At 41.8% G+C, this 27,130-nt stretch overlaps 1 protein-coding gene and 1 long non-coding RNA gene across 2 annotated transcripts in view; one reads left to right on the top strand and one right to left on the bottom strand.

Annotated features, from left to right (window-relative positions):
• Positions 1-5,026: 5,026 nt before the first annotated feature.
• Positions 5,027-27,130, top strand: part of PCP4 (Purkinje cell protein 4) — a 73,947-nt gene continuing 51,843 nt past the window's right edge. Inside the window, exons 1-2 of the mRNA XM_081198851.1 lie at positions 5,027-5,227; positions 25,710-25,753. Coding sequence (XP_081054977.1) covers positions 5,185-5,227; positions 25,710-25,753 — 87 coding nt within the window. The 5' untranslated portion in view covers positions 5,027-5,184. The remainder of the gene's footprint in view (positions 5,228-25,709; positions 25,754-27,130) is intronic.
• On the bottom strand, positions 12,436-14,699 carry LOC308589208. The gene is made up of 2 exons (XR_014009155.1): positions 14,410-14,699; positions 12,436-12,622 (listed from the first exon to the last, which is right to left on the bottom strand). It is a non-coding gene; the product is annotated as an uncharacterized lncRNA (long non-coding RNA).

Raw genomic sequence — 27,130 nt, 5'->3', positions numbered from 1 at the left:
ATTGCTTGCTCTGGAGTGAGTTAGCTGCCAAGGCAGAAAATTCATAATGTTGGAGTGAAGGCCATGAGGGAAAATAACACATATTGTATTGAGCACCTCAGCAATTTAAGCACAACATTGTGTTTATTGATTTCACTTTTCCATAAGAACCAGGGGAATTTGTAACACTATGCTTTGTATATATTTTACATTCACTTATTTTAAGAACAGAGTGTTCCTTCCTACCAGGACACAGCCAGGGGCTATACATTATTTCTATTAGTAATTGTTATGGATGCTGTTGCAGCAAAAGGATAGTCGCATCTTCAGACAGCAAAAGAAACTAAATACCCATCAGTAGGCAATACTTCCCCAAAAGGAATTTTGTCCTGCAAATTATCTTCCAATCGTAGGTGATGGGACCCTGGTATCCAGATAAATCAATATCACAATGAACTTCTGCCTGATTATTATTCAGATTTTAACAACTGGCCACTATCAGGAAGTGTGGATGAAAGCACAATTACGGTATCTTTGGAAGAACCTGTTGGCTTCATGGTGTTGGGCACATAGCTTCAGAAAAGATAAAATTTAAGTGTCAAATCCATGAAAGTTTGGTCACAGAGCAGTTGGGATTAGTGGTATTGCTTTGGTCTGTAATTTCAGGGTGGGGTGGGTGGATGAAGGGGCTTCAAAAGTTGTCTGAAGGTTTTTACTGAAACCTTCCTCCCCACATCTTTACTAGAATTAGTAAAAGAATTTCCCCAGCCCATGGAATTTCCCTTGACAGGGGGGAGTGTGGTATAACACATGGGCTGTGCAAAAGGTTTACAACATTCCTGGGGGCAGCTTTTCAAAGTAATATGACTATTTCCAGATCCGCAGTACATTTATCAGATTCCCAGATGTGCCCACTGTCACTGATATTTGAAAGAACAACTAACACTGCACCGCATATGGAAGTGGTGACTTTTTAAAAAAATTGCAGCTGCCAGGCTTGTAATTTGCTAAAAACTGGAAGGTGTTGGGTACCACCTTGCTGGACAATTGGTGCAGAAAAGTCCAGAGATTGGCATTAATGGGAAAAACCTCACATACAAAGTTAGAGCTGTGAAAAAAGGAAATGGGCAATTTCATTCCCCTTGCCAAGAGCCCTTGGAACTGTAGTTTGTTAAGGGTGTCAAAGAAGACGAATAAGTTAAGGGCGCTGTGAACTATTGCTCTGTCAGGGGAAAAGTAAAGTTCCAGTGTGTGTGTGTGTGTGTGTGTGTGTGTGTGTGTGTGTGCACGCACTTTAAATCTGTGGTGAACAGGCAGCATAAATTTGTGTCAAAACCACAGACCTCTACTTGCTATAGCAAATCTTATCCTGATTTGTGTTTTCGTCAATTTCTGTTACTGTACAAGAGTCCTTCAAATAAGAGGGCTGATATCCATAAAACAGAGCACATGGTGACCCTAGATTTGGGTTCATTCACAGAGAATGCACACCCCTAACCGAGATAACATTTTACCAAAACTGAATGGAGGGGGGAGGCCCAAGTTGCACACACACACGGAGCAGTTTTGGTTCAGCCCCATGCAGAATTGCAAAATACAACACAACGTTCTGATTTGATTAAGAACTTTGAAGGAATGGACTCAAAGAAAACTCTTGGCCGTCAAAGCCTTTCAAAATATCTGGAGTTCTTTCTGTTTACTTCAGTGGGCTTTGGGCCAGGGTTTTTATTAGTAATCACAATAAAGTCTGCACTCAACACAGCGGATTGTGATGAATTGCCAAACAGATTCTTTCAGGCATGAGGAAATTAATTTTTTAACCAAATCTCTTCTCAGGACATTTTTCAAGTATTAGGCTTTCAGCAACATTAAAAAAAAATAATTATCCAGTTGCATCTCTCTTTGTTTCTGCCACGGTTGCTCATATCCAAAAAAATTTCTATGACTCCAGGAAATTTTAAATTAATTTGAGTTCCAGAGATTGATCTGCAGCTCCACTAGCCAAGAGTGTTTGTCCTTAAGGTACCTTCAGGTAGTTCTCCAGTTCAGATGGAGAACATGATCCCTTGTTGTGCTAGGCCCACTCTGCCGTAAGGACCACTACATGACTACACATCAGTTATCTTTTAAATCAGCAGAAAAGGAAAGAGGATTGAAGAGGTCCATGTCATGGACTGGTTGGGAGCAGAGGAATGGTGAGAGGAACCAACTGGGGAACCACCAAGGGAACAAGGCTCAGAGCCTAGGGAGTGGTGGTGGGACAATGAAGTGTGATCACACGGCTATATTGGGATGGATGAGAAATTGGATTAAGGGCAAACCTACCTCTTTTAAGGGCAAACCTACCTTATTTGCACTTTTTAAAACAAAATGTGAACCAAAACACTGCCAACTTTCAGATCCTGCACTCCTCCAGTTTTTTTGCAAGGTGGTTCGCCACTAAGGTAATGTTTGCAAAAATGCATATACAATGGGAAAGTGTGCATCAAAAGTTAAATATAAGCAAAAATAACCCCAAAAAGTATATTAGAGAGAATATGCTTTTCACAAATGTGTATAATTAGGCAAAATTACATACAGATATGTACAGTATATATGAGTAGACATTTGCGTGGAAATGCTGATGTATTTTCATGAGGACTTTTTTTAAAAAATTGCAAGCTGGAGTGGAAATGTGGAGAACTGAGCTTAAGACTGGGAAAATGAGTAACTGAGAGAAACCAAAATTGACAGATTTGTCCATGGTTTAGGATTGCCACTCTCCAGAGCATCCTACTATATAGCTGCAGTTCCAGGCTGCAAACCCTCTAGTGATCATCTCATTTCCATATCTCAACACTGGATAGAAAGGACTCAGGGAAATTCCTAGGAGGACTTTGTGGCCATAAGGCATCAAGCATCAAGCCAAATAACTACATAGGAATTAGGTTACAATAGTAATTGCATTTTTTCTAGGAGTAAGACCAATTGAACTAAATGAAGCTTGAGTAGACATGCATAGGATTATGCTGATAATGATTCTTTCTAGGTTTTTTTCCTCTTTTTTTGCAAAGTACACTAGTTTCAAAAATGTGCTATGTGGAATTGCAGGATGCTGTAGAAATAATAGATATCTGTAATGAAATCTATGCCACTTGCCCTTCTTTGTCAACCTGCCAACAACTTTTGCCCTGTGTAACACATGCTCCTCAATTACCCACCACAATTAACTGAATCAGAAATAATTAATGAAGACCTTTCAAAGAACCCTGATAGGGCCAACACCAATCTTGCCATATTATGTGGTCAGCAAATTTATAGTTAATAGGTTTTATGTCCCTAGAGTGATTCCTTTACCAGAGAAGGGTGGCATTAAGGATCTCATTTTGCTTCTGATATTAAAGAGACATTCTGCAACAGAAACCGAAAACCCAGTGGGCTACAGTTATCAGTGTTACATTACAGTGATGTCCATCTGTTTGTTATTAGCTAACTCAACAGCTTAATAGGATTGCTTAACAAACCCTACATACTTTCACCTCTCGCTTGACACCAAGTTCTTTTATTATAGTGTAGCTAGAATAACAGCAGCTGAAAGAGCAGGACAGCTCATGACTTGCCCATTTAACCCTTTCCTGCTCTTAGCAGCTTTCTCATAAGTGTAGCTAGAGTGTTGGCAGACCAGGGTTCAAATCCCCACCCAGCACTGAAGCTCATTGGGTGACCTTGGGCCACTCACAGTCTCCTACCCTCCTTCACAAGCAGGGTGGTGAGGATAAAATGAGAAGGGGGAGAATCATGTATGCCACCTTGAAGTCCTTGGAGAAAGGGTGGACTAGAAAGAAAGAAAGAAAGAAAGAAAGAAAGAAAGAAAGAAAGAAAACCTGTCTATGATCTTTAGGAGGCCTGGCAAAAATAAAGGAAATTAATAGCACAGCTGCCCAGGACCTCCATGCACACTGCCTAGCCTTGCACCCTGGGGAGGTCACATTAGTGCTGCTAGCGCAGCAGTTTGACTTCACCCCAGAGGTGCCTTTCATTGTCTCTCAAGACAAATGGATGCTAACAATATTTATTTATATGAAAGGATTGAAAACATATTTCTGATGAAGATGTTCACAAGCTGTTATCACATCAATAAATCTTAGGCTTCTTAAGCAGAGGTGCAATTTTCAGATTTTGAGGGCTGTGTGTGGGCCTATATAGATATAGGCACTTTTGAATCAGAATGACAAGACTTGTGACGCAGTCCAGTGCTGTTGATGTGTTTGAGGGGTTTTTTTAAGGGGTGGTGGTGGCAGTGCAGAATGCTCTTGAGGGAGGAATGACACATTGTAGCAGCAATGTGGGAGAAGTGGTGATTAACAGCTTTCCCACCTAGAGGGGATTTGAGGGATGGGGATGTTCTTGTTGGTAGAAACACTTGATATGAGAATACAGTGGTACCTCAGGTTACATACACTTCAGGTTACACACTCGCTAACCTAGAAATAGTGCTTCAGGTTAAGAACTTTTCTTCAGGATAAGAACAGAAATAGGGCCCTGGCGGCACGGCGGCAGCAGGAGGCCCCATTAGCTAAAGTGGTGCTTCAGGTTAAGAACAGTTTCAGGTTAAGAACGGATCTCCGGAACGAATTAAGTACTTAACCCGAGGTACGACTGTAGTCATATTAAAGGCTCAAGTCCATTTTGCCAACCCTCTACCCCCAAAAGAGAAAAGGGTGGCTGTCTGACCTGAGCTGATAGCACTACTGTAGATATTATGAGGTACAAATCAATAGTCACCACAACATATGCTCTTAGAATGCTATGTTTGCTTTTTGAATTTATCCAAGCATGGCCAACTAAACCTTGGCTGCTGTTCATCTTAAATCTTCCACCCTATCCCTGCCATCTGAAATACCACACCTGCACTGAATTTGGTCTTGCCAAATAAGTTGAATGAGGAAAGACCTATAGTAGCTTGATAACAGCTGTGGGAGATGGCCGGCTTTCCTGTCAATGGGCAGCATCAACATGAGGTCACAATGGCCTAATCACTACTTCAGGAGGGCAGCATCAGTATGGCAACACAATGGATCAGTCTCTTGTTGAAGAAGGTGGCAGCAGCAGGGGGCAACATGACTTCTCTCACATAGAGGGAGCAGAAGCAGTGTGGCCACTCTTTTTTTCACTGATGTGAGCCTTACAGGGTTTGGGCAAAGTGACCATTAGTATCTCACTGAAATGGACAAAGACAAGCAACAGAAGCAGCAAGGCGTTGCCAAGGGTAAGTCCTGTCTCATGAATCTTTTAGAGTGTCAAGAAACACACACACACACACACACACACACACACACACACACACACACACACACACATCTTCCATTTGACAATATATAATCACATCATTATTATTATCCACTTTACCTCTCTGGCTCTTTAGAGCTTATTGACTTCCTTCCCTCCTGCCTCATGGCTTTCAAAATTAACCTTTATATCATAGTATTTTATACATTTTCCAATTCTAATTAAACTCATTACAAAGTTCTTCAAAAGTTAAATAAATATAAAAAAGAAGAAAGTTTCTTATTACAAGTCTTCAGACAACCCTACTAGTGATGTTAATTGCTTACAATGCTCTTTCAAATATCATATAAATTCAGTCCAGACTTTTTGGAATACTTGATCATGCTGGTTCCGGATTTTTCCTGTCAGCTTCGCCAGTTCCGCAAAGTCCATCATTTTCATCTGCCACTCTTCTTTCGTTGGTGCTTGTGTCATATAGACACTGACCAATTTTGCATATGTGGATCTGGTCAGATCTCTCTCTCTCTCTCTCTCACTCACTCACACACACACACACACCCATCTGAAATACCTGAAACACCACATCTGGCCTTGCACTGAATGTAGAATTGCCAGTTTAAGATAAACTGAAAGGTCAAAGGCTTACTGTTACAAAATGGCTTTACAATACATAAAATCTGAATTCTTTGCATGGTCTAGGGTTGGCACTGGAAACTGGGGTGCTTGTACCTAAACAGCTATGTGGCAATAATAATAATAATAATAATAATAATAATAATAATAATAATAATAATAATAATAATTATTATTATTATTATTATTATTATTATTATTATTATTTCTATACTGCTTTATACTTTTAAGGGGGGAAATCTCAAGGCAGTACATCAGGTTAAACCTTTTCTAGTATGGAAAGACAATTGTGGGAAAACCTTCACCTGTTCCCATGCTGCCTGTCAGACATTTTATGTGTGTTGGCCACTGGTTTCCTTTTGTGCCCTCTGCCCTACATGTAAAAGAGGACAGAATTTTTCATATTACATGAAGGATATGCAAATTATATGCAGACTTGTCGTCTTCTGTGATGGAAGGAAACATTCAGTTTCCTGGGCCCAGAACAATGGCTCTTTAACTTCACTTTTTGTGATGTTCCTGTTGCCTCACAAAGACACTTCTCAAATGGCTGGAAGCTGCTAGAGTTTTTGTTTTCTAATATCCCCCCCCCCCGCTAGCTGTTAAATTTTATGTGGGTTCCAAGAGCTGACTGAAAGGTCAGTTGGTATAATCTATGATTTAAAGTCATAAAATTGGTTATCATTCTTTCAGTTTCATGACCTTAACCACCAAGGCCTCCCCCCGAGGTTACAACTGGCATTTCCAGCCTGGTAGAACAGCATTTTACAAAGATAGAGAAGGACACCCTCCCAAATAGAGAATATTTGATCATGGAAATCTATTCTGTGGATTTTGACATTTAATCTCTTTTATTGTTTTATATACAATGTCATTTAATTATGTTGTTGGATTTCCTTGTGATAGTTTTTGATGAAAAATGCTGTTTTCAGGCCCCCAGACAGAGCATTTCCCTGAACAGTCCAAATTTCATGCTTTTCTCTGAGTCGTGTTTCTTCTGAACAGGCTGCTTAAACTTAAACTCAAGAAATGGCTCCAAGCAGTGATCCAGATAAAGGAGAAGAAAAGCACCAATAGGCAATGAAACATTTCTCTTCCCATAGGCAGTGTTTGGGAATCATAGCTCCTGGAGGTGGAGGGACCCCCACCCTGTTATATAAAGGAGGGGGAAAACAAATTCACATGAAAACAGGAATATGTGCCCAGAGCAGCAACCTCCTTTGAAGTCAATGGAGATGCCATTGCACAAGGAGTCATTGCCAAAAGCAGCAGGTGGATTGTTGAAAATCATGTGTGTGATACCCTCAAAGTGTACTGCCCAGAATCACATTTCTCCTGTGGTGGTATTCTGCAAAACTATGTTATGCTATATCTCTGAAGCACCCCGAGAAAGAGTAAAATAATACAGGTGGTTCCCATTTTTCACAGCAGGATGCTCTGGCAGCAAAGAAGTAAACATGTTGCTAGTCTTCTGTGAGTTAACTGTATGTTACTCAACACTCTCATTGATTATCAGGTGATGTCATCTACACACTATTACATAACATCATTAAAGATTGAACTCTTGAAACTTTAAATATAAAGGGGCAAGACAGTAAATATTCAAGAGAGCCTGAGATTAAATTTCGCTGACCTTTGGGATGCTTGGAAGATGTCCATTGAAATAAACAGACACATATGCATACACAAATTAAACATTATAATTCGTGATCCAAATCCAAATATAATAATGTATAGCACACACACAGCCCTAGTTATTAGTCAAACCAGTGTCCCCCAATCCAGATATTTTGGACCGCAACTCCCATCAGCCCCAGGCAGCATGGCATGCTAGTTAGACCTGATGGAAACTGTACTCCAAAACATCTAGGGGGCACCAGGTTGGGGAAGCTTGGGTCATACAATGTGCATTCCTATTCATACTATATAAAACAGGAGATCCTGCTACTCTTAAATATCTGGTTTCAAAGTTAGGAAGAACACAGAGGTGGTTGATTATTAAAGGGGTGTCTCTCAGCTGAGACCCCTTACTTGTTTGTTACAGCCTCCCACCCCTAGTCATGTGGAGTTTTTTTGTTTGTTAGCTTGTTTCTTAAGGTCTAATATGGACTTTGAAATAAATGTTAGTATATAACATTACTGAATATAAAATGTACTGCACCAGTAATTCTGGGAACCATAGCCTGGGTACTATATCAGAGGAAGCCTTCCTGCGATGTACTGAGGGCAACAGATGTTGTGTGGGATGGAAGTGGAGAAGAATGTGGAGCTGGCCTCATCTTTTTGACAGGGATGGCACATAATATTAAAGCAGCAGGGATCTATTGCCAGTCCTGGGGTACTTCCACACAGCAGTTTATTGTGGAGCTGGAGCAGCTCATGCATGCCAGTTTATTGCAGCATCTGCACAGCATCACCTCCATCAAAACACCACTCTCACCCCCCTAAATTTCATCCAGATTTAACATTTCCACAGGTTTTTCTTTTTTGACATATTGCCTTTTCCATGAAAATGGTAAATCCAGACTAAATGGGAGGGACCCCCTGACAGTAGTTCTGTAGATTTTAATTGGATAACCTTAGTTGTATCCTTTGCTTCCAATATATTCTCCTCTTCCAATTCTTCCAATTCAAGCCCCTTCTCCTTAGTTCCATACATGCTGACACAGGGAAGCTCCATAGCGCTGGGGTAAGGTATATGCCTTGTATGCAGAAGGTCCTAGGTTCAACCCATGGCATTTCCAGGTTGGGTTGGGAGAGAGAGTCTTGCCTGAAACCCCAGAGAAGCCACTGCCAGTCAATGTAGACAATACTGAGCTAGATGGACCAAGAGTCTGACTCAGTAAAAGGCAGCTTTCCTATTCTCAATGTGCTCAATAGGGTGCAATCACAAGGTTCTAGTCCTCCTTAAATATAATCTAATGAGGGCTCATATTTTCCTAAGGCCTTAAAATATGCATGCTTTTTTATATGCATGCATATTTATATTTGTTTACAGGATACTTTGCTTTAGAAATCCAGAATAACACCCTATATCTATATGAGAGAAAAGAGTTTATTCTCTGCCTTGACTTTTCCTAGTGTCAGTCAGGGAGAGCTGGGGGAAAGGGTGTACTTTTAAGCTTCAGCCTTTCAGAGTTTAAAGAAATAATGGCGGAGGATTTCCTTGAAGCTGTTAATTCCCTTGTCGGCATGGAGATTGAAAATGGTTAACTGATAATTAATATGTCTCATTACCTTTTAATTAAAAAGTTAGCTGCCATGGGTAAGTGCCACAGAATCTTTTCCTGACAAGCAGTTTTCTGCAGGAAGCACTACTACACCAAAAGGACGTTGCAAAGCAGCGAACCCTGGTCTGTGGCCACAATCCAAAGAGCCATCAAACATGTTCCATCAACCCAATGGATGCACAACACGATCCATACTGAATCTGCAGCCCTGTTGTTCATGCCAAGTCAGGGTTGAAGGTGTGTGTGCACGCAGGAGAGGCAAATCGCTATGCCAACCTGGAGACTTGAGTTTCAGAGTGAGTCTCCCCTTCCCCCAATTCTATATGATAGTTCTTTTCTTTTTTTAATCATGGTACTCTCCAAAAATACCAGTTTCTATCTGGCCCTTAGGAATCTCCTCAGGTCACACACCTCTCTTTCCAGTCCTGCCCATGCTCTTCTTGAGTGTATTTCCCTGGCTCAAATGTGCCCTTGAAGTGTGATACAGTCTCTGGCTTGCCTGGGTGCAAAGAGGCATGTATGCATAGATAGCTCTGGCTTTTGTATAGCTGGAATATAGCCTAGGTAGAAAGGTAAGAGGTATAGCTGTTCCATCCACTCTTGTCTCTGGCCCTGCCCACCACTGCCATGTGCCCATCAGAAGGCTTCCTGCGAGGAAATGTGGTTGTGTACAGACCATACATTTAAAGTACACTTCCCCAAAGATTCTGGGAACTGTAGTTGACCCCTCTCAGAGCTACAATTCTCAGCACCCTTAACAAACCACGGTTCCCAGGATTCTTTGGGGGAAGTCATGTGCTTTAAATGTATGATGTGCATGTAGTCTATTGCTTTTTGGGGTTCCCCACTGCTACTATACACATACCTAGGACTAAGCCCCATGGAATACTGTGGTACCTCTAGTTACGAACTTAATTTGTTCTGGAGGTCCATTCTTAACCTGAAACTGTTCTTAACTAGAGGCGTGCTTTCACTAATGGGGCCTCTTGCTGCCGCTGTGCCGACAGCACATGATTTCCATTCTCATCCTGGGGCAAAGTTCTCAACTCGAGGTAACTCTTCCAGGTTAGCTGAGTTTGTAACCTGAAGCGTTTGTAACCTGAGGCGTTTGTAACTCGAGGTACCACTGTAAATGATTCCATTGTCAGGCTTACTTAGGAAATATGTCTGAGACTGTATTCCTATGCATGTTTGTCTGTGTGTAAGTCCAATTGAATTTAGTGGATCTTATTTGCAAGTAAGAGGCAGAGTGGCCAAGTGGAGTTTGCATTTAAGCCCTTTCTGCTCCTGAAACTGTATTTTTATTTCTGAATCATTAAATTTTACTCAAGCAAATTAACAGATAATTGTGGCTGCCCAATTACTTTGCTAAATCCCTTACTTTCAAGGAACAAATTAAAGCCTGTAATTACAACATACACAGTATAATTAAGGCTGTTTTTGAAAAATATATCTATGCTAACCCCCATCCCATCCTCCTCCTTTTCCTGGAGACTAATTTTCTCAAATCCCTCTCACTCTCTCTGAAGTTTTCATTTTTTTCTCCTCTCCCCTCAATTTAGAATTATGTTTAAGACTGAGCTAGTTTTTATGACTGGGCAGGAAAATGCAATAGCAGACCATTCAATTATTTCCTCTCTGCACATATAATCTGATACAAAATGTGGTCACTTTGATTAGTTTATTTTCTGTCCAGATTTCATGCATCATGAAAAAGCCATTGTACCTGGGAAAACATAACTTTGCAGAAGCGATTTGTGCACACTGCTTGTTCTCTTAATAAATACAGCATGCATCTTTGTATCTTGTTTTGCTTAAAAGAATTACAGTCATGGAGGATATTTCCTAAGGCTTCTCTCTCTCCCCCCCCTCTCTCCCCCCCTCTCTCTGTGTGTGTGTTTGTAGGAAATGCCTAGCTAGCTATTTAGCAGGAGTGGTGCATGTGATTCTTGATGTAATCAAGTGCTTTGCCAATAACAAACTAAACTACCAATCATGTGCCTTGATCGGGGATGGGTGTGATCCAGACATTTCCCAATGTATTACTGATTTTGTATAAGCAGGAGTTTTTAATATTCACAGTTCAGTTTGAAGTGGTATAGCCCAGCAAGAACTGCACCACATGACACCTTTCTTAAATGGTCAAGGAAACTGGTCCTGAACCAAACAGGATACTATTTGACTCAGTTTTCATATCATCAATTCAATTAATGTGCTTTTCCATTTCCAATAATACTTTAATTTATACTCTGTCAACTTCCAATTATAGACTACTTACTGACTTGTGTACAATTTAATTGCCTTTATATCTATGGGAGAGTTGGAATTAACATTTAAATGACTGTCTAATTTAACATTGGTATTCAGGAGAGTTAATCAGTCTGCACAACATCTTTAACAATCCAGAAGTATATGTTTTTATTACAGTCTTACATAAAATTTGTGGGCAATTTGTAAACCTGCTTAACAGTAGTGTTATTCTTCTAAAACTAATATTTTTCCTCCTTAACTAATTTGTAGAAATATATATCTATATCATCTCTCTCTCTCTCTCTCTCTCTCTCTCTCTCTCTCTCTCATATCACACTATGTAGCACTGTCAACATGCATGAGACTTTGAAGAGCAAAAGAAAAATATTACAGTCTAGAATTTGACAAAGAGAGGAAGCACAGTGGATGACTAACTAAAGGTTTATGCCAAAGGCTTCACAATGAGGTGGTTTTTGAAGGCAGATTTGGAGGAAGAGAAATATGTGGCATCATGCAAGTGTTCTATGTGGCAGGTGGCGTTGTGGTCTAAACCACTGAGCCTCTTAGGCTTGCCAATCAGAAGGTCAGTGGTTTGAATCTGCCTAACGGGACTTCCGGTCGGCGCCAGCGCTAATGGCGGTCCTCTTTCCGAGCTCCGGAAAAGGACTGCCCTGCGAGTTCGGGTCTGTCCCGCTACGGCAAGCGGGGGACCCCTAAAATCACAGGCGCGGAAGCCTGTGAACGAGGAGATTCGGTGGGCACCAAAAGCGCCCCCCCTTTACCGCAGAAAGAGCCTTTTTAAAGGCTCCGGAACGACATCGGGGGAGCGCGGTGCTGAGAATCGCTACCCAGCCCGCAGGGTGAAGCCGCGTCACTATTAGTGGAGAGCGCCGATTCCTTCCTGTAAATTTTGGACAGAAAAAACCCGTGAGTAAAACGGAATCTTTATTTGGAATTAAAACTTGGAAATTTGGCTGAAAACGGGGAGGTGAAAATTAAGGAAGTCTGCCTTCCCCCGACTGCATGAAAGTGAAAGCAACGGAACTTAAAAGCTGCATCCATCAAAGACTTTGCCTTTGTTTAATCAAACCTGACATTTGGACTTTAGATCTCCCCTCTAGCTAGCAGGGCAGAGGCGAGGTAAGAGAGACTTTGGCAACTGCATGATTTATTTAAAAGAAAAATTCTCTGCTGCCTCTGCTGTTTCAAGAACATGAAACGGTCTGCCTAATAAGACAATAGGACACTGAACTGACTTCTTCCTGTGAAAGTTACATTGTGATATAAAGTTTTTGTATTGCCTGGCTACAGTATATCAGAGTAGGCTGAGGCAGTATCTACTGGGAAATTGTGGCAACTTGCAGTTACAAGCCTCCTGCTATACTTGTTTCAATTTTTCTCTTTCTCCTGTTCCTACGTATTTGCATATTCTCTTTCCCTTTGTATTTGGACATTTTTATTTGCTCCCCCTAGAGGGTAAAGTAAAGGCCGGCACAGCTTAAGACGGTGGAACTTTCCATTGGGAAACAGCTCCCGTGAGAAACGACCTTGACATGAGTGGCTCACAAGAAGAGATAGTCACAAGAGCCAAGACCAAACAACAACAACAGCACCAGCAGCAGCAACAGCAATTAAAGAAAAGAGGCTCGATCACAGGCGTAACTTCTGCAGGACCTACAGGAACAACAGGACAAGAAAAAGTGACAGCTGTCTCCATGGATGCTGTGACACAAGCCCTACTTAAGATAAACCAATCCCTGGAGTCTTTGACAAAACAGACTTCAGAAAATACACAAAAATTAACAGAAATATCAGCAAGATTAGATCAGAACACAGAATCTATAAACAAATTGGTCGAGGAAAATTCTGCTACACGTAAAATTGCTGAAGAAGCCAGAGCTATCGCTGGAGAGACCCAAGAGAATTTAGAACCGATTGCCAAAAAGGTCCATGAGCACGACGCAACTTTGGCTCTGTGGGAATTACAGAGAAAAGAGAGAAATCTGAAATTGAGATTGATGCCAGAGAACGAAAGTGACAACCTCGCGGAGTTTTTAACACAAGAGTTTGCTGATTGCTGGGAAGATTTGGAGGAAGACGAATTTAAAATTACAACAGCCTTTAGACTGGGTAAAAAGCAGAACAGAAAGACCCCGAGAGATTGTCTGATTACACTTAGATCTAAGGAAGAAAGAGACAAAATACTAGGACTACACTTTGAAAAGGCCTTGCAAATTGGAAATTCAGCTGTACAGATTTTTAAAGACATCCCAAAATATATCTTGGATTTGAGAAACTTCTATAAGGACTTGGCTCTTCTGTTAAAGAAAAACTCCATCCGCTTCAGGTGGGAATTCCCACAGGGACTGTCCTTTGATTACAAGGGAAAGAAGGTGAAAATAAAGACTATTCAAGATAAAGAGAAATTTTTGGAAAGAAATCAAGAGGACCTACAGAAGGGAACTGTGGACCCAATTGCAGAACAGAGGAGAGCAATAGACATTCTGAATCTATCGTTTGGACATATCCCACCACCATCAGAGGAAGAGCAACAACTTGGAGCTGTTGGAGGAGTGTCAGAAAAATAACAAGATGGCTCTGCAATTCCTTAGTTGGAATTGCAATGGGCTCAATGGGCCTTTGAAGAGACGACAAGTTTTTCACATTTTGAACAGAGAACAATTGGATTTGATATGTCTACAAGAAACCCATATAACCAGAGCTCACAGGAGATTACTTACAAACAAAAGACTAGGACAAGAATTTATCTCATCAGACAAAGTAAAAAAAAGAGGAGTTGTGATATATGCAAAAGAGAAATGGGCCCCAAAAATGATGTTTAAAGATGAGCAAGGGAGATATTTGGCAGTGGAGATAGAAGTACAAGGAGAAAAATTTTTGATTGTTGGAATCTACGCACCAAATGAAGGCAAATCTGACTTCTTCAAGAGACTTCATGAAACTCTGACGGACTATTTGGATTACAATATGATAATTATGGGAGACATGAACGGTGTGGTCTCCACTAACATGGACAAGGCACAAAGACTAACAGTTACCAAGGAAGGGAGACTTCCTAAGACCTTTTTTGAAATGACGGAAAACATGGACTTGATAGATATATGGAGAACAAGGAACCCTCTGGAGAGAGAGGGAACCTTTTTCTCCCAAGCAATGATGACCTGGACCAGAATTGATCAAATTTGGATTACTAGTGGCATGGCTCCAAAGATTAAGAAGGTAGAAATCTGCCCAAAAACTTGCTCCGACCATAACGCTGTGAAGATGGAAATGAAACTTACAACAACTGGTCAATTTAGATGGAGAATGAATGACACCCTCTTTCGAGATAAGGAGATCCTTATGAAGGCCCAAAAAACTTTAAAAGACTATTTTGAAATAAATTTGAGGGCTGATGTGGAAAAAAGAGTGATCTGGGACGCAAGCAAAGCTGTGATGCGAGGTTTCTTGATTCAACAAAACTCAATAAAGAGGAAAAAACAAAATGAGAAAAAAGAAAAGATTTTGGAAAAGATAAAGGAAGGAGAGAAAAAATTAAGAGTAAAACCAAAGTCCCAGGAGATTTTAAGAGAGATTAAGTTACATCAAACACAATATATGGAATTGATGAACCAAGAGATTGAATGGAAGATAAAGCAAATGAAACAAAAGACATTTGAATCAGCAAATAAATGTGGCAAACTTCTGGCATGGCAATTGAAGAAAAGGCAGAAATTAAATACAGTTACAAGTCTAGAAGTGGATGGAAAGAATATATCTAAACCTAATGAAATTAGAAATTGCTTCTTGAGTTATTTTAAAAAACTTTACACTCAAGGCCCGCAAAATGAAGAAGATATAGACAAATTCCTTGATAAATATGGACTACAAAAAATCTCTCATCAAAGTAAGATGGATCTGAACCAGAGAATAACAGAACAAGAGATAGAGGCTGCCATTCAGAATATGCAATTGGGCAAATCTCCAGGACCAGATGGACTGACTTCCAGATACTACAAATCGTTGAAGGAATGGTTGATTCAACCACTAAAAGAAGTCTGTAATGAGATCCTTGAGGGAAAAAAGGCACCGGAATCGTGGAAAGAAGCATATATTTCACTCATACCAAAGACAGAGACTGAAAAGACTCAACTGAAGAACTACCGCCCAATATCACTACTTAATGTGGATTACAAAATTTTTGCAGACATTCTGGCAAAAAGATTTAAAAAAGTGTTGATGGAAAAGATTCATAAGAATCAAGCAGGCTTTCTCCCAAAAAGACACCTAGCAGACAATGTAAGGAATATAATAGACATTTTGGAAAAGCTAGAGGTGAATATAAATACTAAAGCAGTACTGATTTTTGTGGACGCGGAGAAAGTCTTTGACAATATTTCTTGGAGCTTTATGACAAAGAATCTTCATGGGATGGGGGTAGGCCAAGGTTTTGAGAATGGTATGGCTGCAATATACTCTGAACAAAAAGCTAAATTGATTGTAAATAATGTAATAACTGAGGAACTTAAGATAGAAAAAGGAACACAACAGGGGTGCCCAATTTCCCCACTGCTCTTTATTTCAGTTCTGGAGGTGTTGCTGAATATGATTAGGAATGACCAGCAGGTTAAAAGAGTGCAGGTTGGAGCGAAACATTATAAGTTAAGAGCATTTGCAGATGACCTAGTATTGACTTTGCAAGAGCCAAACACTAGTACGAAAAAGGTCCTGGAAATAATCCAACAGTTTGGCCAGGTAGCTGGATTTAAGTTGAATAAACAAAAACCCAAAGTTTTAGGAAAAAACTTAACAGATACGGAAAAGGAGAAATTCCAAGAGGAGACAGGGTTGACGGTGGTCAAGAAGGTGAAATACCTAGGGGTTTATTTGACATCTAAAAATGTGAATTTGTATAAGGATAATTATGAAAAATGTGTTCAGTTTCGGTTTCAGTTTCTGTTAATTGGTTCTCGTGGGAAACTTGCAGATTCTAGCTTCACCAATTAACTCAAGCTGGTGTCAATTTACTCTTGGCAGAAAGCCCAGGTCTGCTTGACCTAGAAACTACTCACTCTGATTGGTTAACGAGCAGCACTCAACTCTGTTATCTAGGGATTGCTAGCACAGTTTGGTGTGAGGTGTGTTAGGAGTTAGAAGTGCTGTGTATGGTTATGAGAGAGAGAGAGAAAGAAAGAAAGAGGATTTATTTTGCTTTTATTTGTATGCAGAAACTCTGCTGGTTTTATTTCTCCTTTTAATAAATCCTGTAAATAGTTATTCTGAGTCTAGCTGACTAGTCATCATCGCCGCAACTAGCTTCCTCGCTGTGCAGGAAAACTCTGCTACGTTTGGGCTAAAGCCAGTAGGGCTATGCCTGACACTCCAAAGTTCCATGAGGTTATGGGCATTGTGCTGCCAGCCTGAGTTGCGGTGGTGTCAGCATCAACGGCGTTGGTTCCAGTAGTTCCAGAAGTTGTTGTTCTCTGGCTGGTTCCTGACCGTGGTGAGCTGGTGACGCAGCGGACACGAGGACAACAGCTGCAGCGTGTGAGTGCTGGGTGCTGTGGTTCCTGTTTTCTCTCTCGGTGGTCGTGAGTAGCTGGTTCCGGGTTCCAGGAACATCGCTCTCAAGATGGCCTCACAACCAGGTCAGATGGCTTTTGAGCGTCTGAATGACTCCAATTACTTGCTGTGGTCGGAACGCATGCAGGCAGTGCTGCAGAGGGATCGTCTCTGGCAAGTGGTGAGTAAGTTTCCTACGAAGCCTGATGATGAAGACCTCGATAAAGACCAAAGAGCAAGGGCCACAATTGTCTTGGGGCTGGAAGATTCCCAGTTGCCGTATGTGAGGGGAATCAAGACAGCTAGAGGTGTGTGGCAAGCACTTAAAGAACTCCATGTGCGTGAGACAGCAGTTTCCAAGCTGTTCATTCGCAAGGCATTGTACAAGGCAATGTTACAGCCTGGGGTTACAATGCAGGAACACCTACACAGTTTACAGTTAAAGTTTTCTGCGCTACAGGAAAGAGACTGTGCGTTAGACCAGCAGGAGAAGGTGGCTATTATTTTGAGTTCTCTCCCGGAAAGCTGGGATAATTTAGTTTTGTCTCTAGAAGGCATGCAGGAGCATGATTTATCAGTCAGTTACGTTACTGGGCGTTTGATTGAAGAATGGCAGAAGAGGCAAGAAAGGTCGGTGGCTGCAGAGGCTTCTACAGGTGGGCGGTTTGGAAGGAGTTCTCATGCCGTGCCAGAGGTGAAGCAAAAGCAGCGTACCGGTGAGGAGTCAGCGTTTGCTGTTAGGCGTTGTTTCCGATGTGGGTCTTCAGCGCATCTAAAACGACAATGTCCGGAGTTGGTCAAGTCTCAGTTGCCGGTGCAGGAGCAGAGACGAGATCAGCAGCAGCAGCAGCAGCGTAAAAAGAAATTCTTCAAACGAAAACAGTCGGCTCAGCTGGTGACCGGCGAGGTCAAGATTGCTGATGAGAAACAAGCTGTCTGGGTGGTCGATTCGGGAGCATCTCGCCACATCGTAAATTCAGATGAATTGTTTGTTTCCAAGAACTCAGCACAGCGCAGCCAGGTGGCTTTAGCAGACGGAAGTACTTCCGAAGTGATTTCGGGGGGTGCAGTTTTTGTTCCTTGTCTTCGTGAATGCCTGCAAAATGTACTTTGTGTGCCTTCATTAAGGAGCAATCTGATGTCTGTAGATTGTTTGCTAAAAGCTGGGTTTAAAGTGCATTTTGAAGGAGACAGTTGCATTATTAAGAAGGCTGGTGAGATTTTAGGCACTGCTAAGTCAGAGGGAGGCTTGTTTTGGCTTAAGGCAGGATCTCAAGTTGCAGCAGTAGTCAGTAAATCTCAGCCTGCAGTGAGTAACAAAGCTATACATGACAACTGTGTGCACTTATTGCATAGGAAAATGGGGCATGCTTGCTGGAAAAGTGTACTAAAAATGTCTGAATTGGCTGATGGGGGTAATTTAAAGAGTTGTAACAAGTACCTTGATTGTAATGTCTGTAAAAAGGTTAAAACCCACAGAGTCTCTTACCCCAGAAGTGACAGAGTTAGTGAGTCACCGCTACAGCTGGTTCACATGGACGTAATTGGTCCATTTGCTGTAAGCAGGGGTGGATCGCGTTTTTCACTAACAATTGTGGATGACGCCACGCGTTACTCTTGGGTTTTTCCCATGAAAAATAAGGGTGACGTGTTCACTAAGTTTAAAGGCTGGGTGGCATCTGTGGAAAGATTTCTGTCCATTAAACTCAAAAGGATTCAGACGGACAGAGGTGGCGAATTTATGTCAAATGCCTTTAAAGATTGGTTACAAAAGCGTGGCATTGGGCATAGAAAAACGAACGTTTTTTCCCCAGAGGAGAATGGCGTTGCAGAGCGAAAAAACAGATCTTTACAAGATATGATGTTTGCCATGCTTGATGATGCTGATTTGCCCATGTCTTATTGGGGGGAGAGCATGCTCACCGCGTGTTATCTCCAAAATAGGCTCTTTCATCAAACAATAGGTACAACCCCGTACTTTAAATTGTTTCAGAAAAAACCTAAAATTGACCATTTGCATGTGTTTGGATCAAAAGCCTGGGTATTAATTCCGAAACAAATGAGAAAGAAGGGAGATCCTAAGACCAAACAGTTAGTGTTTGTGGGTTACCAGGAGCTGGGAAAAGGTTTCCGCTTTGCTGAAGGGACAAATGGCATTGTGATCTCCAGGAATGCCAGTTTTTGTGAACATAGTGGCTGGGAGAGACTACATGCCAATACTGAGGTTTGGTTTGAACCTTCCCAGGAGCTCCATGACTCTGAAGGTAAACATAGAGAATCAGAGTCTGAGGGGGAGGAAAGTTCAGATAAGAGCTCTCAAGAAAGTGGAGTTAGCCAGAGACCAGTTGCTAAGCAACAAAAGAGAGGTCATAGTTCTGAGGAGGAAAGTGGGTCAGAAGAAAAATTTTCTCCCAGAAGATCTAAAAGACAAAACAAAGGAGTGCCTCCGGTGCGTTTTTCTCCTGATACTGCAAATGTGTTTAGTGTAATTGCAGAACCCAAGAGTTTTCAGGAGGTGTTAAAGTTACCAAAAGAGGAGGCAGAGCGCTGGAAACAGGCAATGGAGGAAGAGATGTCCTCTCTGAATGAGCACAAGGTTTTTACACCAGTAGCAGCGCCTGAGGGGGCAAAGATTGTAGGCTGCAGGTGGGTGTACGAAAGACTTAGGCCCGGTTAGGACATATCTAGGGTTGGAAGTGTGCTGGGCCCAAGATGGCAGCTGCCTAATTAGTCAGCAGAACAAAGTCAAACAACTACTGACTACATACAGGATGCAGGATTGCAAAGGGGCAGCGGTGCCTATGGATCCAGGTTTCATAAAAACACTTCACATAGATGAGAGTCCTGAATTTGAACATCCTGATGTATATCACTCTGTAATTGGAAGTTTATTGTATATAGCACAGTGGTCCAGACCTGATATTAGCTATGCAGTAGGCATATTAAGTAGATTGGTCTCAAAACCCACACTAAATGCCTGGAAAGGTGTAAAACAAGTTCTGAGGTATCTGAAACAGACAATTGGCTATATGTTACAATTAAATTCTTCAGAGGATGAAATGGTGAGTTGCTACTGTGATAGTGACTGGGGAAATTTGCCAGATAGAAAATCTGTCACAGGACTAGTCATAAGGGTCGGTGGAGCTTTAATCAGCTGGCGGTCACGCAAGCAAGACGTTGTAAGTGTGTCATCAACGGAATCAGAGTACGCCGCATTGAGTGAATTGTGCAACGAGGTGATTTATTTCAAGCATTTGTTGGCAGATTTAAATGTAAATTGTGGAGAACCAGTACAAGTTTACATTGATAATCAAGCTTGTATAACATTAAGTAAAACAGAGGGTTTCAAATCGCGTTCAAAACATATCTCTGTAAAATACCAAAATGTACGTTGCTGTGTACAAGACAATGTAATCACCTGTACTTATGTGTCAAGTGAAGAAAATGTAGCAGATGTGTTAACTAAACCATTGGCAAAGGTAAAGAACAAGCGAATGTGCAAGGGTTTAGGTTTGCTGGAAAAATGATCTTCTACATAGGTGTATTTGGAGTTAATTGTTCAGCAGAATCTGTGAGGGGGTGTTCAGTTTCGGTTTCAGTTTCTGTTAATTGGTTCTCGTGGGAAACTTGCAGATTCTAGCTTCACCAATTAACTCAAGCTGGTGTCAATTTACTCTTGGCAGAAAGCCCAGGTCTGCTTGACCTAGAAACTACTCACTCTGATTGGTTAACGAGCAGCACTCAACTCTGTTATCTAGGGATTGCTAGCACAGTTTGGTGTGAGGTGTGTTAGGAGTTAGAAGTGCTGTGTATGGTTATGAGAGAGAGAGAGAAAGAAAGAAAGAGGATTTATTTTGCTTTTATTTGTATGCAGAAACTCTGCTGGTTTTATTTCTCCTTTTAATAAATCCTGTAAATAGTTATTCTGAGTCTAGCTGACTAGTCATCATCGCCGCAACTAGCTTCCTCGCTGTGCAGGAAAACTCTGCTACGTTTGGGCTAAAGCCAGTAGGGCTATGCCTGACACTCCAAAGTTCCATGAAAATGTTGGTCAGAGATCAAAAAAGATCTAGAAATATGGTCAAATTTGAAATTGTCAATGTTAGGCCGAATCGCAGTGATTAAAATGAATGTATTGCCTAGAATGTTATTCTTGTTTCAGACCTTGCAGATTCTTGACAAGATGGAATGTTTCAAGAGGTGGCAGAAAGATATTTCGAAATTTGTCTGGCAGGGCAAAAAGCCCAGAATCAAATTTAAAATATTGACAGACGCTAAAGAAAGAGGGGGTTTTGCCCTGCCGGACTTAAAATTGTACTATGAGGCAGCAGCTTTTTGCTGGCTGAAAGAATGGATGCTCCTCGAGAACACAGACATTTTGGATCTGGAAGGTTTCAACAATGCTTTCGGTTGGCATGCATATCTATGGTATGATAAAATCAAGCTGCATAGCGCCTTTAAAAATCACATTGTTAGAAAAGCATTGTTCAATGTTTGGATAAGATATAAAGATCTGTTGGAAAACAAAACCCCTAGATGGGTGTCACCAGTGGAGGCTAAGGCAGTGAAGAAACTCAATATGGAGGTCGGATGGCCGAAGTATTGGGAAATTTTGGAACAGGATGGAGATAAGTTGAAATTACAAAGTCATGAGAAAATGAAACATAAAGTACAAAATTGGTTTCAATATCATCAAATAATGGAGTTTTTCAAACAGGACAGGAAAATTGGCTTTCAGGTGGAAAAATCAAAACTAGAGACTGAACTGTTAGAACCCAATACTAAGAATTTATCAAGAATGTATAACTTGCTGCTGAAATGGAATACACAGGATGAAACAGTTAAATCGGCTATGATTAAGTGGGCACAGGATGTTGGCCATAACATTATGTCAGCTGACTGGGAATGGTTATGGAACACCGGTATTAAATTTACGGCATGTAATGCCTTAAAGGAAAACATTATGAAAATGGTCTATAGGTGGTACATGACCCCAGTCAAGCTGGCAAAAATTTATCATTTGCCCGATAACAAATGTTGGAAATGTAAAGAGATTGAAGGTACCTTCTATCACCTTTGGTGGACATGCCCGAAGATTAAGGCTTTCTGGGAAATGATCTATAATGAAATGAAAAAGGTACTTAAATGTACTTTCCCTAAAAAACCAGAGGCCTTTCTCTTGGGCATTGCCGGCCAATTGGTGTCAAAGAGGGATAGAATTTTTTTTATGTATGCTACAACAGCAGCAAGAATACTCATCGCAAAGTATTGGAAGACACAAGATCTACCCACTCTGGAAGAATGGCAGATGAAAGTGATGGACTATATGACACTGGCCGAGATGACAGGCAGAATCCGTGACCAAGGAAAAGAGACGGTGGAAGAAGAATGGAGAAAATTCAAAAGTTATCTTAAGGACTATTATAAACTTGATGAATGTTAGAGTGTTGTGGTTTTTAGGAATAAAGGGATACAGTGATATAAGGTCAGATCACAGAGATAACTAAGATGACAGAGGTTGGAAAGTAACAATTGGGAGTTGCTATAAAATTATGGACATTGGGATGCAGAAAGGGGGGGTATGGGGGAGTCTCAGAAAAGAGGTTTATGAAAAAATGTTATGAAATTATACGTGTTTGTATGTCTTTTTAAGTGTTTGTTTGTTCTTTAAAATTCTGTAAAACCAATAAAAATTTTATAAAAAAAAAAATGAATCTGCCTAACGGGGTGTGCTCCCATTGCTTTGTTCCAGCTACTGCCAATCTAGCAGTTCGAAAGAATACCAGTGCAAATAGATTATTTTATCTGCTAAATGGCGTTTCTGTGCACTCTGGTTTCCATCACGACCAAAAGCAGTTTAGTCATGCTGGCCACATGACCCAGAAAGCTGTCTGTGGACAAATGCCGGCTCCCTTGGCCTAAAGTGAGATGAGCACCACACCCCATAGCCACCTTTGACTGGACTTAACTGTCCAGAGGTCCTTTACTTTTACCTTTTACCTCTGTGGTGGAGTGCCTGGGGAAACTGATGCTCTGGCCCCAAGATCTACAATGCTAACTCAACATCGTCTTGGCCTAGTATCCATGGAATGAATGGTGCCATGTTCTCAGAATGCGAATGGTTTTGAGTGGCATGGCTATTCCGCTGTAATCTACCTCTCAGTTGTTCTTTTTGCATCTGGTAATTTGTGTATTGTGTCTTTTTAAATAGATGTTGATGTTTTGGTTGTTTCTAATTCTTAATTTCTTGTAATTGAGGGGGGTGTAATTATCTTGTAGTATGTGAAATGCACTCTTGAATTTCTTACGTTGCTTTTAATTAGATTTTGAATTGCTGTAGGGAAACAAGTGTGATTTTGGTTGTGTATTTTGACATTTCTCTGGATGATAAACCACAATGAGTAGTACAGTAATACAAAAAGGCACTATAAAAATGAAATATGAAATGAGTCCCTTCCAGGGATAAGGAACAGCAAGGGAGAAAAGATTGAATAATTAAAAACAGCACAATTCTAACCATATGTGAATATGGGACATTTCTTGGAGTTTAGCAATGTAAATAAAACTATATATGACAAAAACACCACAAGTTTCAACAGAACTCATTCCAAGGAAACAGAACTTGGGTGCACACCGTGGCTCTAAGTTCTCACAACTCAGCAAACAGAGGCATGTGTAACAATGCTTAATGGAAGTAAGCCTCACTGGAGTTACAAAATTTCTTCTTCATAAACATGGACAGTCTAAGGTACCGAGACATTATCTGGTCCAGTTGGTTTAATATTGTGCCCTTCTCTTTTATAGAGGAGATGCAGTGATGGAGAAAGCAACACTTGTTAGATTTCTGCAGCATTGTTGGACTACAATTCCCATCACCCCTGACCATTCACTGTGCTTGCTAGGGCCGATGGGAGCTGGTGTCCAATATCTGAAGGAACTCTATTGGCTATCCTTGCTCTAGCAAATGTGTTGAGTATTTTATCCTCATTGCATATGGTACTACAGCTGTGGAGAGTGATAATCTGTGGTTACAAGGATACATGTGTGCCAAGAGAATGTCAACCTGCAAATCTCATTATATTTTTCTCTGTAGGAACTAGGGACCCAACTGACCTCAACATGCTATTGAAAACAGTCTGGATTAAAAAAGACTAGCACTCCCTTCAAGCCCCGGCAGGCCCTAAGATATTATCCTTCCTATCAATAATAAGCTAATGCCCCACAAAGCTATTATGGGCTCATTTCAGAACTTTCCTTGGCTCTTTCTGGTAACTAGGGCAACTGGTTGTACAGGTGGAAGAACACAAAGCATTACCACTGAATTTTTAAACAATTCCTAGAAAACGTTCCCCCACTTTCTGCAAAACATCAGTGAAAGGGGGTTGGATGAGTACTGCATGCTCCCTTGAACCTGGCCAACAAATACACAGCAGTCTCAAACACATGAGCCCAGCTAGGGCCTCAGCTGGTAGGCTCTGATTTCAAATGGCATTTGCCTGTTTGGATCAATGAAACATCTGCCCCTCTTTTTAACAACTAGTAGCTATGATGAGGACAACATAGTACTATCCTGTTGCAATGATGGAATGGGCATTAGGGAACTAGTTTCTACTCAGTCCCTAGCTCCAAACATGACTCTAAATTTGGGTGGGATTCTCATATCTATCCAGGTTTCACATCATAAGAGCCTTGTTCTCACAGGGGCCAGTAAGGTGCTGATGGGAAGCTCATGAGCAGGATGACCTGAGTGCAACAGGGATCCTCCCATTTCTGACTTCTAGCAACTGGCATTCATTCAGTGCAGTGCGCAACTAAGAAGCGCAACTAACCAGGCACAGACTGGGCCGTCAGAGGGCCAGGAATGAGCATGGCATGTGTGTGTGTGTAAAAGTAAGCACTCCTCCTGATAGAGCAAGGAGCCTTGTCAATTTTGTTCATACACCATAATGAGATAACATTCTAAAAAAAGTTCATCATTACTCAAAGATTGACTACACATTTAGCTCTCGATACATCATGCTAAGATTCACAAATTAGGTTGGTTTTAATTTAAAGAGCGTTCAGAGTGACCGGGGCGGGGGGTGAAAGGAGGAAATATCTGCTCCAGCTATTAAATCATTTTCACTTTGACCCAAGTCAATAGTGGCCATGTCCAATTACCTCCATGATGCTGAATCTCTAAACTGCTCTCTCAGCGAAACATCTGTTTCTCATTATAGGACCTTGCCAGGAAGATAGTGAAACTCTGGAGTGCAAAATGTCCTTGTTCTGGTAGCAGTGCTATAGAGCGATTTTGGGTAGGGTGGCGAACCAGAGGGCAAAGTGGGGAAGAGGGGAAGAGTATGGAAAGCGTAGAAATGGGCTCAGGACAGACACGACACCTGAGATTTAGGGGAATGGAAGGAAGTTCATGGGATGAAGGTTTTCCCAGCCCACTCCTTCTCCCTCCTGCAGTTGCCCACATCTCTTGAGAGGACTGGAGGTGGGTCACTGTGCTATTTGTTTTCTGGGACCCACCTCTTTATACTCCTCTATTCCACATGGGTCACATCCACACCATACATTTGACCACTTCAGCAGCCAGGGAGAGACCTGGGAACTGTAGTTTGCTACGGGTGATGAGAATTGTAGCTCTGTGAGGTCAGCACCCTTAGCTGGGTACAGTGTGCGGTATTGTCCACGACTCTCCATGTGGTCTAATAGAGATTTAAATGCATGGATGTGGCATTGGAGCCGTTTTCTGTGTGCTGCAGTTGTATTGATTTTCTCTTCTTTTTATCATTGTAGATTCTGCAGCTGTAAGCCGCCCTGGGACCTTAGGTGAAGGCCAGGTAAGAAACCTTATAAACTAGTAACAATACAAGCAGCACTTGGAAGAAACCCAAGGCAGACAGCCCACCTGAATCATGGTGAGGAAAGGCAAGACCAAGACTCGGTGAGTTCTTTGTGAAAGCCCAGCTTCTTGGCCCCACCCTGGCATCACTGCACTAGCCCCAACCCCAGTGTCCATTCATGGAACATTAATGTCTCCCAAGGGGCATGAGCAGGTGAATGCACAAAGGCAACACGTGCAATTTGGGCTTTATGCACTATGCCTCTGTATTTTAGGAACAGAGACTCTCAGGTTTGCCTCTCCCCACACGATCCAACCCGGACTCTCTATTTATCATCTGAGACCTTTCTCCATGAGAGGTCTGGAGGGTGGCAACATGAGAACAGGGCCTTTTTTGCAGGGGCTCCCCGTTTGTGGAATGTTCTCTCCAGGGAGGTTTGTCTGGCGCCTTCATTACATATCTTTAGGTGCCAGGCAAAAACATTCCTCTTCAACCAGACCTTTGGATGATTAATATTCTGCAGCCTTTTAAAGGTGTTTATGGGGGCCTATTGTTTTGTTGCTTCTGGTTTAACTATTTATTTGTGCTTTTATCTTGTCTTTTTATCTCGCGAGCTGCCCTTAGATCTTTTGATGATGAGTGGTAATATATATAAATCTAGACATAAATTTAAAAATAAAAAACATGGCTGGGGTTTCAGGCTAGGGCAGGCAGTGCAGTAGTAGGCCCTGAAAGCTGTCTGACTTCCGGGTTGGCGCGGACAGCTAATGGCGGATTCCCTCCGAGCTCCGGAGGGAATCGGCTCCGCTGGGGACGGGTCCGGCCGCGACGGCGACGCGGGGACCCTCAAAAACCTCAGGCGCGGATGCCTGAGGACCTGGTGACTCGGTGGGCACCTTAAGCGCCCTCCCCGATTCACGAAGAGCCTTTTTAAAGGCTACGGAGAGGATACGGAGAGTGGCGTGGTGCTGAGAGTAAACCGCTACCCCAGCGGAGCGAAGCCGTGTGCCATGGCTGAAAAGCGCTGACTTGCTTCCTTGAAAATTTGGACTGAAAGAATTACCCGTGAGTAAGACGGATTGGGACTTTAAAAATTTTTTCCCCTGAATTGGAGACGACCGGGGGGTGTGCTAAAAGGAAGTCCGCACCCCCCCCTGCAGACGATTCAAGCAACGACATAAGAGCTAAGCTGGAGAGCCTACCCTTGGTGGGGTGAGTTAAAAAGGACACTAACTTTCAAGATTTAGTTAAAGGAAATTTTGTGCTGGAGAGTGGAGTTTTGGAGACCCTCTTTATGTTTTGAGCAACCCCCCCTCCCGGGCTCGGGAACGTCCTGCCTTTGTGCCTGTGTAAGAGCTGCGGAGTTTGACAGCT

Source organism: Podarcis bocagei (genome assembly GCF_964188305.1).
Source record: "Podarcis bocagei genome assembly, chromosome: 6".
Classification (NCBI taxonomy): Eukaryota; Metazoa; Chordata; class Lepidosauria; order Squamata; family Lacertidae; genus Podarcis; species Podarcis bocagei.
Note: the sequence above shows the minus strand (reverse complement) of the source record. Positions and strands in the feature narration are given on the sequence as shown.